Source organism: Poecilia reticulata, chromosome 8, assembly GCF_904066995.2.
Source record: "Poecilia reticulata chromosome 8, P_reticulata-male-v2, whole genome shotgun sequence".
Lineage (NCBI taxonomy): Eukaryota > Metazoa > Chordata > Actinopteri > Cyprinodontiformes > Poeciliidae > Poecilia > Poecilia reticulata.
The window spans coordinates 5079110-5093840 of record NC_088837.1 but is presented as its reverse complement, the minus strand read 5'-3'; the positions used below and the strand labels follow the sequence as shown (position 1 = coordinate 5093840).

At 42.0% G+C, this 14731-nt stretch overlaps 1 protein-coding gene across 4 annotated transcripts in view; it reads right to left on the bottom strand.

Annotated features, from left to right (window-relative positions):
- The window catches only part of LOC103468356 (serine/threonine-protein kinase N1-like), a 47856-nt gene that overhangs the window by 19653 nt on the left and 13472 nt on the right, over nucleotides 1–14731 (bottom strand). Inside the window, exons 2-3 of one of the 4 annotated variants that reach the window (XM_081609672.1) lie at nucleotides 14087–14137; nucleotides 2420–2720 (exon numbers count right to left, since the gene is read on the bottom strand). In XM_081609672.1, coding sequence (XP_081465798.1) covers nucleotides 2420–2720; nucleotides 14087–14137 — 352 coding nt within the window. Of the gene's footprint in view, nucleotides 1–2419; nucleotides 2721–8921; nucleotides 9157–11709; nucleotides 11908–14086; nucleotides 14138–14731 lie in introns of those variants that run through there. The other 3 variants (XM_081609673.1, XM_081609671.1, XM_081609674.1) reach the window with 3 other exon arrangements.

Below are 14731 nucleotides of genomic sequence, written 5' to 3'. Positions count from 1 at the left end.
CCAAAATATTATTTGTATATATAAAAAATATTTTTATTTTTTGTGTGTATGTGGGTGCCCCCTATCGGTCAGGGGCTCTTGGAGTTGTCCGAGCATTTTCTCTCTTAACGGTGCAAAAGCAGAGCTTATATAAGCTATATTTTCATTTGAATCAATGAGGATTTCCAAACATTTATTGAAAGGACGCTGCTTTAAACGCTGTATGCAACGGATGATTATTAAAGTAATTTTAAATCATGTAGCATGTGAACGGTTCATTTTGGTTCCAGTAGCGCTGGTTTTCCTGGAGACAGTGCAAACGCCCACAATGTCTCCAGAAATTGGGGTAAATTATCTACCGTATTTTCCGCACTATAAGGCGCACCTAAAAACCTTCAATTTCCTCAAAAGCCGACAGTGCGCCTTATAATCCGGTGTGCCTTATATATGGACCAATATTGAGCCACAAGTCTAGCAACTATGGTAAGCAGCCGCCGACTTCATTTTCCCCCGTAGAAGAAGAAGTGCGCGGTGCATGCTGGGATAGTTGTCAGAACGCTGGTTTGTTAATAAAGTTTGATAATACATTTAAAGCCAAGGGAGGCGGAGCATAGACATAACACAAGAGTAGAGACATAGACATAATATAAGAGTTGACCCCGCAGACTCCTCCGGCGCAGGAAATGCGGCGGCCATCTTGGAGCGGTCGACCCTCCTACTTTGCTCAATCAAAACAGCAGAAGATGCCTCAGCACTGAGGGATATTGTTGTTCGGATCGATGGACTATTGATGTGAGGGCTCCACAGACAACATTTCACAAGTACGATGGACATATTATTGTGTATATATTGTGATTAGAATATTACTTTACTGTATTTATGTCCACCGGCGAGATACCAGCTAATATTAGCTACAGTGCTTGGTGTAATACGGGTTCAACCCTATGAAGGCTAACTGAGATTCTGTAAATCTAAAAAAATTAAATATTCTCTAACATTGACTTAGATTATCTGACGCAAGAGCCTATATTAGAAATGAAACAATATAACACATATTATAAAACTTATATTATGTCTTATAACATTCACCAGCAAAGTTTACACAGGTGGTAAAGACTATTATTTATATGTAATTCTTTCTCTATAAGGCACATAACGCTGAGTGGAGTGGTGGCCGCCCTAAATCTCGTCAGCGACAATAGGCGAGAGCGGTCCATGAGGCGTCTACTCTTATATTATGTCTATGGGGCGGAGGGGCAGGGGAAGAGAGACAGAGACTGCGGCGGCAGCGTTGTCGGTTGGTCTGTGTTACCCAGAAAGCAGTTGGGCACAGTATCGCAACACCAACACCGTGAGTGAAACAATGACTGGGGCAGCCTACTATATAAAGTACTGGGGACCACTTCTTTACAAATGTAGATGTGTAATAATAGAGTACGGAACAAATTGGCAACCCAAACTGAAGTGTCTATTCTATGCACCTTATAATCCAATGCGCCTTATAGTGCGGAAAATATGGTACTAAAAGAAGGGAGAGAGAGATCTGAAAAAAGTTATTTGTTGTAATTTTTAAAGTATCAACAAAACCTGGGATTCTAATAGGGTGTGTATAGACTTTTGAGAGCTGTTGTTGCTCAGTAAAGATGTCATACAGCAGCAATAATTACCTTCTGGACTAACCTATTTGGCTACTAATAAAATTAGATTAAAAAAATTATATTTTACTTCCTTTAAACCCTCCTGAACAAATTTGCTATTACCAGTATGCATCATGTGTAGTGCTGTGACGATACATGACCTGCTTTCTGCTACAAAAAATATCTGATAACTGCTTGGATTTGTTTAGAGTGCAGCAGACTGTGTGCATATCTATATGTCAAGCTTACAAATTTAGTAATAGTGATTACTTGTGGTTAATCACAGAGCTATAGTGTGGTTAACCTGATTAAATTTAAATGATCACAATAAATACAGCTAAAGTTGTACTTTTAGTAAATACAGAAATGAATTAAAGCTTGGAGTAGCGTTGAAAGACCCTCGGCACTTTGTAACCGAGGTCGTTCTGCTTTGCCACCTCACCTTCTTCCAATAACCTGCCATGCAATCTCACACATCACCAGCAGGCTTCCAACTCAGAAGTAGGAATTTCCAAGCTCAGAACACAAAAGTGACTCGCCAATAGCTCATAGTGACTTGGAGAGATTAATCAGTGTACCAAATTTCAAATATTAGACACATAGGTCTGTCTGAGCTTAGGGGGCGCTGTTGAGCCATTTGGCCACGTCCATATTTTGGTGAGTTTTTGAGTATTTTTAGGCCCTCTTAAAAGGCAAAGAAAAGAAATGTTTTCGAAAGTCAAACAGAACTTCGCAGCACTTTTGCTGCCCAGGCCTGATGATGAAACTGTTCACGGGCGTTGCGTCACCTTCCTGCTGTTTACCTTGGTTGTCATCCGGACCCTTGACAACAATGTGTGCGTCCAGCTCCCGCAGCTGAGCCTGGAGCGTCTCCACTTTGCGCTTGGAGCTGCGGAGCTGCGAGTCCACCTGCTGGCCCTTCCTCTTATCCGTGATGGCCCTGCGCAGATTCTCCGCACCCTCCTTGATCTTCAGCTCCTTGCGGATCTCCCTGCGGATCCTCTCACGGTGCTCGTCCAGCCGCTGCTGCACGCTGGAGTCCGAGAAGTCCGAGTTCTGGTCCAGGCCGAGCTGCTGGAGCACCGACAAGCCATCCGGGTCGGTCTAGAGAAAGACAAAACAAACGCGATGAGATGCAGAGGTCGAAGCATTTCGTTCAACCAACACTCGGTAGTATGGCGATTATTCTATTCGAGACAAAAAGGGACCAAATAAGTTCAAAGGATAACATCTGATGGAGTGAGGATGAGTCAGAAATAATGCTAACCAGCCATTCTGACAAACTGAAACAAAGAAGAAAGGACGGGGAAACAGAAACTGAGTGAATTGTCATCCTGTGAAACCTACAAAGCTGACACCTTAAGGCAGAATCAAAGCTGAGGTTCCATTTAAGAGCATAAAGAGCTGAGTGCTCACATCAGCAGCCCAAACAAGATTAGAGCAGATTAGAACAGAGTCAATTAGGATCCCTGTCTGCTTCTGCTTGTGTCGCATAGGAAACAAATATGTTTAAATGTCATAAAAAGTGTGTATAAAATTTTCATAGGATCAAATTTGCCAGGTTGCTTTTATGTCTCATCTTATTTTTGCTGTTCTTTTGTTAAAATCTACAACCAGGCAGTAACTATCTATCCACACAACATGGAATCCAAAAACCTACTTGTGTCAGAATAAGAGTGTAACACTTAGCAAGTCTCACCAGATGAAGACATGCCTGCAGTAGTGCTTTGAAAAGCAAATTTTACTGAGGTTATTAATACACTCCTAGTGAACAACAGCTGTATTTCATTTTATTTGGTTGTGACTTTGTCTCATTTGAGGTAAATCAAATTTTCTTGTGTTCTGGGCATCGTCAGAAAGAAGGAATCACGAATTCAGACGTTATTCATGAAAAATAACTCCTGAATTTCTTAACTTCACAAAAGAGTTATTTAATATTTACTTATTCCACAAGTAAGAAACTGAAAATTGGGTTTCTGCAGGTTTCACCAATTCAAATTTGAGACCTTTTTAGATATTTTAAAGACCACTATGAATGGAATTTAAAACCTACGTCACCACAGACATGTACAAACTTCTGGCCAACGGGCGATAAATCTGCACTTACCAAGATAGACACAAAAAAAGCTAGCTTGCTACTTATCTGGCTAGCTAGCTATCTTTTTAGCTAGTTAACCATAGTTATGTCTACTAGCCAGATAGCTTAGCTAGCAAGGATGTGTTTACATAGATATAAATACATTAATGTCTATGTATGTTAGCAGTTATTTAGCAGTAACCCCAACTGTCTCGAGTTACAGAAGGCAATGAAGACGTCTGAGTGTGACTTAAACTTTTGCATGACAGAAAAGTTTTGCAAAAAATTATTACACAAGATTAAAAGATCCAGTCAAGACCAAATTTGAAACCTTTGATTAACCTATTGTGGACCAGCTTACTTTATAAATTTTTTTAAGGGACTTTAAGACATCTTAAGGCCTTAAATCTAGATGCATGAATTTAGGACTTTTCAGGGTCACCCTGGAATAGTCCTGAAAGTCTCAAGAGAACCCCCTTTTGAAAATGAAATAAAACTGATTTACTCCCTTGAGGAGTAATAAACAGAAAAGGGGTAAGGTATATGCTGTGTTTATTAATGTAACCTTGTTTTAAAATAAATGAACTTTTAAGAAAACTCATGTATATAACTGTCAGTTATGCAATGATTGCTATGCACTAAAAAATATGCAAATAGCCCAAACACATTCTTTGTGTGTATGAGTAATCCAACTGAGTCAGCATTTTGCCAATTAAACTGCCTATATGTTGGACGGCTGTCAAAATTTTGAAACCTCAAAAATGCTCCATCATGTCATTTCAACGTTTCCTTTTTTTTTTTTTTTTTAACGTCAGTGCTGCACACTGCGGATCAGCCGTCATACTCTACATTATGCCATAAAGAGCAGAACAGCGAAACTTATCAAGTAAATATTCGACAAAATACCACGTTTACTTGGAAACTACTTACGTTTTCAAGTACTTAAGCATTCAACATGTGTAACTCCACATTTTAAAGTATGTGAACTTCAGTTATCAATGTTATTTTTTTTACAGCAGATGGAATAATTATTATTTTTGTGTCCAAGAAAAAAGTATTAAAATGAAGGGTGCCCAAAGGTTGACCCTTGTGAACTTGGTGTCCCTCAGAATGATTTAACCCACCACCACAATTCCAGACTGGTGACAAACTTCATCCACCAGCACAGGTGCTTGATTTAAATATTTTGAGGTGAGATTTTCACTGACCTTCCTAAAATAAGAATAGAAAATGTTACCTGCAACACAGCACACTTGTCTTTTATCTGAACTTCATTGTAGACTGAAGCATCAACTTTTTATGTTTCAGATCTAACGTGACTTACAGATTTATGTTCTGCAAAAATTAAACAGCTTTATTTACAGCACCTTATTTTTGACCCAGCTCTACTCAACTTGTCCATTTTGGCCTGCATGGCATAAAGACACGGCTGCTAAAGATCATTCCAAATAGCTTTGCTTAAAGGGGAAGTATTGTGTCTTTTCCAGGCACATAGTCATTTTATAGCATAATCCAGTAACTATGTTACCGTCAGTTGTTACAAAAATGTTGTGTCAAATATGGCTTTATTACCCCTTAAAATTGGGCCTCTATCTCTTTAAAAACCGCTGCTCTTTTGAAACTCCACCTCCATTGTCACACATAGCTCCTCTATTAACCCTTTAGTGACATTTTTATGTTACACTGAAGAGAAGCGAGTTAATGAGCTCAGCAGACGTGCAGCTCCACCAGGTGTTTGCCAATTACTCCTGGCTAGTCTGAAGGAACTGATTGGACGAGTCTTGAGGGAGGGCTGCTCCGTGAGGTGAAAGCTTGGAAACTGCAGCTCAGAGGAGGAGCTGCGCCTAAAAGGCGGAGCTACATCCACCCAGGCGTTTTGCACAGGATTTCTCAGTCACGCATGAAAGAATCAAGACAACATAGACAACATTCCAAGTGTGTTTTTGATGAGGGAATAACATTATAACATAAAGCTAATAAAAAAAGAATACCTTTAATTATTTTTATTTAAATGCCATGATACTGGGAAAAGTGTGATATTATTATTCAAGGTTATCATGCAGCGAGAATCTCACACCACTCCATTCTGAGTAATGAACTGCATATTTTAAAAAAAAAATTTTTTAAAAACCTGGTTGATCGACATTTATCCACTGCTGTTCCACCACACCGGCCTCATCGAATCCGTCCCAATCACATATTCAGTCATTGTCCCACCATCCCCTCCTCTCTGCTACAGAGTAATGGCAAGGGACTTGGAGTCTTTGACCGTGCAGCCAGCCCTCCAAGCTCAGGGGATCTGATTACAGCCCCTCTGGCTCTCTGTGACCATCCAGCTACGCGCCGGCCGCGGCCACAGCTCTCTGCTCATTAAAGCTGTAATCCATCTGCTTGCACAATGCACTACAGCAGCCGGGCACAGCAGCCCGAGCAGCACAGCATCAACCACAAAGTGCTTACAGGATTTTTAACTGTAGCTTTAATGCACAACTCAAAGACACGCAACTAAGTATGTTTGACATACCGGCAACAGAGAGGGATTATCAGGAGGGACATCGCTGTAGAAATGTGCTGTTTTCCAATAGAGCAGTCGGAGAAATTTAAATGGAGATGCGCCAAGATGTTTAAATTTGATCAGACCTACCTGGTGACTGGAGGATACAAGGTCAAAAATCCAATAATTTTCACTTACTAATGAATGCAGGTAAGCAAAATGAATGCAAACCCGATCTCACCAGTTAGAACACTCTTCAGTGTGGGGGTTGCTGCAGAATGATGAAGAGTCAAATTTAGCTATGTTGAGAACAAGTAAATGAAATGAAATCATAAGCAGCACAGAGACGCAACAAGTTTTTTTAAGACGTAATTTGCACTGCAAAACAGAGAGAGAGAGCAAGACTTCCAACTAGGCCGGTCATAACAAATTTGGCTGAACAATAAATTGTCCCAGAAGTTATTGCAATAAACAATGATATTGTTGTTTTGAGACAATTTTCAAGTAATGTAATGTTAATGGCATAATAATGCAAGAACACATTCTCAATTATCAATAAACTTTAAGTTATAATGAACATTTAACACTGGAACTGGAAGATATTTTAAATATCCAAAATAAATATGGATATTTATTTTGAAACAACACATAAAATTAACTATGAAGTCTCGACTAGTTGCGACCAAAGAAACAAACTGAAGACTTTTGTCGTCCAATTTTTGGTAGAGAGAGAAAAGGGAAAGAGGCTAAATTATGGAAATGGAAATGCTTGAGCTTGTTTTAATTTATCATGCGATTAATTGATTTGTTGCTTAATGTGACAGGCTGACTTCTAACATCTGTCTGTCAGAATTACATCTCAGGATGTGGACATGATGACAGATTTTTTTGGGGGGGAAATCTCAGAGATGGCCTTTTTCACAAAGCGATCCAGAGCCTGTCGTGGTTCCTGAACGGGATTTTGAACCAGTGTTGCATATTTCCATTGGAAGAATGAGGTTCCAGTTGGACGCTGTGGAAAACACTTGTACATCCTCATCTGTCCTGTGAAGACGTGCACGTGCACACACACACACACACACACACACACACACACACACACACACACACACACACACACACACGCACACACGCACACACACACACACAAACACGGTTCAGTTCCCGGTCTGAAGGTTCAGCATAATTTCAGAAGGTCATGGTGTCAAACCCAGAGAGTTTTCTGTCATTCTTTGACTTTAAGGTCCCTTTAATATTTGGCGTAAACCAAGCAGGTCCCTTTTTGGTTTAGTTCAATCTTAGACTCATCAGTCCACATCGTGTGAACTGCTCAGGGAAAACCTTTTCTAGGCTTGTTAGCAGTGGTTTGGATCATCCTCAGCTTGTAGACTGTCCACAAAATCAAGCAGGTGATTTCAAAGTCTTTTGAAACGTTTTTACATCCCTTACCGGACTCATAAGCTGCTAAAATCTCCGTTCAGATCCTCAGGTCCCACCATGGTGCTTTCCTTCACTTCAACAGTCAGGAGCCGCAAACTCTCTTTAAAACGCTGAGTGACAATGTTCTAATCATGTGACCCTGATGTGATTTTCCTGCGTGTGAATGTCACAGCTTTAAGTAAGATCAAATGTAGGGGCATCATAATTTATTCCTGAAAAGAATATATATTTAGCAAAAAATGACTCTTCAGTTTTTATTCTTTATAGTATTTATCTTTTGATAAAAATTTACATTAAGAGAAACAACTGTAAATCAATTTATGACGGCTGACAACAGAAAGGTTTAAAAGTGGGTAACACTTTATATGATAGGGTGTGCATAAGACTGACATGACACTGTCATAATCATAACATGACCATTTTAATGGACTTTCAATACAAGTTTTAATGCAAATTTGCATTAAATGTGTCATTATTTATTGAATGACACTTCATGACAACAGTCGTAAACATTCATGAAGACGCCTTCATGTCATCTGTCTTGTGAAGACGTGCACACTGTCATGTTTATGACAGTGTCATGTCAATCTTATGAACAACCCATCATACAAAGTGTCACTAAAAAGGGTTTCTCATGTCATGCCCCTCCGAAAATATTGGCCCAAGTTATTTTTTCCCAAAAGTGATTTTGGTAAAAAAAAAAAAAGAAAAATCGCTACAACATCTTTCGAAAAGATGATTTAGGCCACACAAAAACAAAACACTTTTAGGCTGTTATTTTAGGAAGGTGATATTTTCTTATGGCTCTTAAAAGAAAAATTAGAATCAGCTGCAACTGGTATCAAAGGGTCAAAGGCTGACAAAACCAAGTGATCTGCTACAGAACATCTCTATTTTTACAACACGTATCTTTGGCACACTTTAGCACTGATGATGTAGGCAAAAAAAAAAAAGGCAGGCGGCTCGTGGCAGCACAGAAAGTGAAGCCAGCAGCGGACCACGAACGACAGGAAGGGAGAGTTTTTGTTGCTCTGACGCACTTCTGCTGCGCACAATGCAACTTAATCCTTCGTGTTTCCCCAACAAAGCAGTTCAGGAGCGAGCTGGGGCGACAGATCACCCCGCTCAAAGCCACAAAACACCACAATCGATTCGCAGCGGCAGAGCAGATGTTTTGACAGGAAGTAGAACGAGGAAGCTGACAGAAAAAGACGGCCATAGCTGAGGATGGAAAGAAGGCGCAGGCAGAAGCAGGTGGCGGAGTCGAGGCCCTGCTCTGGCCGAAGTCGCCTACCGAAGACTCCGCGTCGCTCTGGTCGCCGGGTACCGTGGAGTCAGTCAGCTGATCCCCCACCAGGTCCTCCAGTAAGGCCTCGCTGGCCATCGCTGGTCTCCTCGCTGGCCTAACTCAACCGCACACTCGCGCAGCAAGGCTCTGACACCAATCGGGCAAACTTATTGCGCTATTCCTGCCTCTTCAAAATTCAGGATGTCCATGAATCAAAAAAGGAGAAAAAACAACAACAAAAAACGCGCAGGGCTAAATCTGGAGCGAGGGGATCGAGATGGAGAAAAGGAGGAAAGAACAGCAGAGAGACGGCCGCCCCACCTCGCTGCTTCCTGTTCTGCTCTTTGCCAAATAGAAAGCGAGACGTCGTGCACTCTGTGCACACACACACGCTCGCCTGGGTTTTGTAAGTGAGAGAGATCGCAGTCACTCTGCTTCCTGCTACCGGGTCTCCAAAGCCCAGAGACAGGCTGTTGTGACAGAACGCGCTCGCTCTGACCGTCAGAGGCCATGCTCGTGGATGTTATGGAGTGTGTGAGAGAGGGAAGGGGAGAGGAGGACAGATTACTCACATCAAATGTGTATTAGAGTCAAAACAGAGGAAAATCAAGAATATAGATGAGGTCATAAGGCCACCGCAGACCACAGTGAAATGGGTTTAAAAAAAATTGACAAAAAAAAAAAAAAAATCAACTGTTTTGACTTAAATTGGTTTGTGATTCCCTGGACAGGGGTCACCTGTCCAGAGTGACCCCGTCTCTCGCCCGAAATGTCTCGCTTTAGATAGGAAAAGCACCCCTCAGACCCCACTAGGGACAAGGGTGGAAGAAAATGGTTGGATGGATGGATTGTTTGTGATTGTAAATGTATGATGACCTCAAGCAAAAATACTAGGGTTATACATAAATCTAAATCAAAGATCTTGTTTCTTTAATTCATAGCAGAAATACAATAATAATTCAGACTGTTGCTACCTAAATGCCGTGACATGCCTCTCTGAGTCTGGACAAGCCTGCATTGTCATTTCATTCCAGTTTTAGCTGAGCTGAATGACAGCGACACACGCTGTCATTCTTTTAGAGGCCATAATGAGCTGGTTTCAACACTGGAGGACAAGAAGTAAATATTTCATGGTGTCTTCACACCTGAGAGTCCAGCAGACTCGGTTTGAAAATGTAATATTTTCAGCTGGTGCGGGTAGCTTTCACACTGCACTGTCTCAAGCGAACCAAACCAATGGAAAAACTTCTCCCCCCATCTGGACTGTGGTGGCGCTGCACCAAGAACCACTGTAGGAAACAAGAAAACCTCTGAAGAAAACGCCAAAGAAGACACAACTTCCTTCTTTATGCAACACATAAAAATGGAGTGGCGTCAGATTTTAGCAGTTGGAAGATTACTGTTTGGCAAAAGACCCCGAGGTATTTCTCTTGCTAGCGCTAGCAACACACAAGTTTATTTTGGTTGTATTTACCCGCAATGCCCTGCGCTATAGTCTGCTTCTTTCTTTTGGAGTGCTCTCCGGTCTGCTTGGCGTTCACATGTGTTTTTGTACTGCACCAGAGTTCACGTCAGAGGAACCGAAACCTATGTGTGTCGGCGGATCAGAGTTCGCTTTGTTGGTCCACGTCAGACTTTGACTGCGCATCCGAACCTCCCCAAGCGAACCAGACTTTCTAGGTAAATGAACGGAAGTTCGATTAAAGCTAAACCGGGCTGGTGAGAACGCACCATAAATAAAGACATTTCTTAGAGAGCTATATTATCCAGTTTTATTTATTTGTTGTTTGTTTTGCACCACCCTTTGACTGTGAGTATTAAGGGCACATCAACAGCTTTGACTCACAACATCACAAAAATATACTTCTACTACTTTATAGAAAACAGGACCCAGGGACAGGTCAGTGGCCGACTCTCTCAGCGATCATTGTTGAACCTCTTCTCCTCTGACTTTTACTAAAACTCCAAAACTGAAGACGAACAACATCTATTGTCTCAAAGCATTTCAGCTTTTAATGTGTGCTAAAGCCACCAACTGATAAAAAAAACTGCTATCTGCTTTAATCTCACTCCTGGCACACACACACACACACACACACACACCCAACACCGCTGCAAACCACAGAGCTGCACTCGGATGCCTGGTGCAAGTCTTTGTGGGCTGGTACTGATGACGACATTTACGTCACACAGGCTTTTAGGTAACGCGTACAGCAGAGTAGACTTATGAGGATGAAACAGGCAGTTGTGCACCATGATGGTTTGTGGTTTTTGTTAAGGAAAATCTTTCAGCGACCTGACCAGCACTGTGGCGCAACAAGTTAGGGTGTTGGGGGGGAAGGACCTGCAGTCTTTCACTTCGTCCCATCTAGACAACACCTTCCAAGTCAAGTGGCAACTCGCAAAAAAATCAAACAAGGTGAAGAGTAATCAGTTGGCAGAGAGAAGCTCTGACTGGTTGTTTGTGACCACTTTTCTCTCGGATTTCTATCCTCTTCCTGTCCGCCTGAGACGTGCAGATCAAGAGTTCATCTGACTCAGACACTGTGCAGTGCAGTGTCACGGGCCCTTGAAGCCCACACTGAATATTTCTCATGAAATAATGCCCACAATCAGGCCGAGGCAGAAAGACAAGTAGCACATTCAGTTCTTTGTTACTCTGGTGTAAAGGGAATAGGAAGTGAAATCACATGAAGTGCAGCACACAGGCGGCGGACCGGGCCTCGTCGTCTGCTGTATCTCTGGCATTAACTTGCCGCGCATGTATGAGCAGGTATTAAATTTACATCCTTACCGAGCAGCTGGGCCTCCTGCAGTCTGCTGTGTCCCTTGGAGTGGCGGCTGCAGAGATAGCAGCCCCCATGCATCCATACTGCCACTCACTCCTTTACGCAAACATCCGAGCCATCCTCATCGTCACTGCAACGCTTAGACGGGACAGTCGAACGCTTGAACATGTCCGAGACCTGCCGTGATGCCCACAGTCACACAGTGAAATAGAGGCAGCAGCTAAAAGTGAGCTGACCACAGTACCAGGAACTAAGATCACATCACTTTTTACAGCCACAGCTCTTAAAGTTGCAGTCTGACAGACGATGTCTATATGTCAACAAATCGGACAGTGCTTCAGATCTTACAGCTGAAGCACTTACAGCTGAAGCACTGTCCGATGTGCTTTGAAATCAGGTCAAATCATTTTATTCCTCCTCATCAGGGAGCTTAAGCGTTCAAACATAACTGTCTCAAGTTTAAACTGCGCTTCAACTGTAATAGGATGTTCATTAGCTTACCACAGCCTTAAAAAGTCAAAACACAAGGCAGGTTTCATGTTACGTCACTCTCTGCCTGGCATTTACAGAGACATGAGTCCCCAGTGTCAAAAACAAAAAGGTCTTATGTTTTTTTTTTTTTAGAAAGAATATGCTTATCTATCTAGAGATAGATCCTCAACCTAAATTAAAATCCTTACAGATTCTGACCTGAACCCAGAAACCAAACGACTCTTTAAAAGTCCATGTCTCCTCAAACCCTGTGAACTCGACAAACATTGGGGGCGGGGAGATGGGAGAAAGTATTCCAGCATTACTGAAATGACAAGATCTTCTCAGTGTTGGAGGCTCCATTATAACCTTGGTACTTTTTTCTCCATTGGAAAAATTGAGGTTCAGGTTGTACAGGGGCGTCAAACATCCCTGTTGACCGAGGCCCCTTGTCTGCGTCGCTATGACGGAGTCTTTCAGTAGGACAACGCTGCAGTTCACAATGCCCGTCTCACAAAAGGACTTCCTCCAGGAGAATAACGTCTTTCTTTTGGGTAATTCTGTTTACCCCATGATCTGAATTCCACTGAAATTGTTTGGGGATGAATGGCAAAGCAGGTTTACAAAATCAGATGTCATTCCTAGCCCATGGAAGTCCTTCATGAAGCCATCTTCACCCCATGGAGCAGCACTACCACCAGACCATCAGAAATAATGACATCAAGCATGCCTAACAGGCCTGGTAAGGATGTGTGGACTGGATCTGATCGCTAATGTCTGGTTGTGACGTATGTTTCGATTGTAAAGGAAGCTACACTATAAATTTTATACCATCCCCCACTGCAAAGAGAGAAATGCCAAGCCAAACAAGATGGCTGTTAATGTTGATTTGTGGCCAAAACAGGCTTCACTCACTTCCTCTGCTGCCGTTGGAAAACTACAACCCCAGATAAGCAGACCACAATTTAAAACTCCAGCCCACAAACCTGATGTCATCGTTTATAATCCAATTCAAAGTCCATCGTAAGAAATTGAGCTCAATGAGAAAAATCCCAGACGCCGCATGGAAGGGAGATGAGAATCGAGCAGAATAGTGTAGGAAGGCCATGCTACTGCCCAAACAATTTTTTTTGAAACAGTCTACAAAAACACTAGACATCTCACTGATGGGTCCCCTTTGGAATCCTTTGAAAATAGTTTTAGGAATTTGTTTTGTTTTTGTTTGTTTTTATTTTTTGAGTTCCGCTTCTTTTTCCTCCTTTAGGATTTTGATGCACAGCTTTTAACCTAATTACCATTCATCTAAATATACTTCTTTGCAGGCACAATAAGGGGCAGTTTGGGGTTCAATGTCATCTGGTGATGTTGGTCTGATGGCTTTGATAAACTCCACTGTCAACGCAGTCATCTGTCCCTTGTTAGGACACCAGACCCAGCAATGCAGAAGACCAGAGGACATGTATCACAGCAACCTGGGCTTCCATTACACTCCAGCAGAACAAGCACACTGCGCTGATGCAGCAATTCATGCAAAAGGAGCCACAGCAAAGAGCATCAGTGCATAGAAGTGAACACAGTTTTCAGAAGCCTGACATTTCTGTTTAAAACATCTTTACTTGTTGATCTTATGTAATGTCATTTTGTGAGACACTCAATTTTTGGTTTTTCTGTAAGCCATGATTATCAAAACAACAAGAAATCAAGGGTCACATTTATCACTGTGGACTGAATCTGTACTTGAGCTTCACTTTCTGAAATGGGTCACAAAAAATATTCAGCCTTTTCAACTAACTCTAGTTTTTAAAGATGTACCTTCACTAATAATATAACAATGTGTTTGAGAGTGAAATTAGGACTTTTGCAGACATGCCGGGTGATGCAAATGGGTGTGTTAGTGGGAAGATGCTGGACCTTAAAGCCATAACCTCCAGTTCCAGGCCTCCAGTCAGCATTTCCTGGTTGCTGTTGAGCGAATAAAGAGAAACTTTAATTTCTGCTCAAACGTCACCGTCTGGACACAGCCTTATTCGCGGATTTGGGTTAAGAGGGGGTGAGGGAATTTGTTTTCAGGTTGACGTTTGCGAGCGTCGGGAGGGGTCGGTTAATCTCTGTATACACACACAAACACACGCAGATAGACACACTTCTCGTGAAACAAAGTGACAGATACCATGGAAGAAAGCATAAATAATACACAAAAGTTTGAGCATCAAGAATTAACTCTGTGTTCATGTCAACTCCCACAAACCTACAAACACAGAGGCCTAATGTAGTTTGACTTGCTGGTGATGAATAAAACAGCAGTGTGAGCTGTTGCCTGAGCTTCATGTTGAGAGTAGCAACAGGAAGAAGCGTTGCCTCTCATTATGTCAACACAGCGGGCCGGACTGCACTTTGGGACGAGCTGAAATATGCGGGCCAGTTTCACTGAACACCAAACAAACGCCCCGTGTTTGCTGCGACATACTTGGGTGAAATATGTTTGCTAATTCTCTAAGTCTCCGGCTAAAGCAGCAGTTTGGCCTTTTGAGGGGGAAACGGCTCAGTTGTTTAATT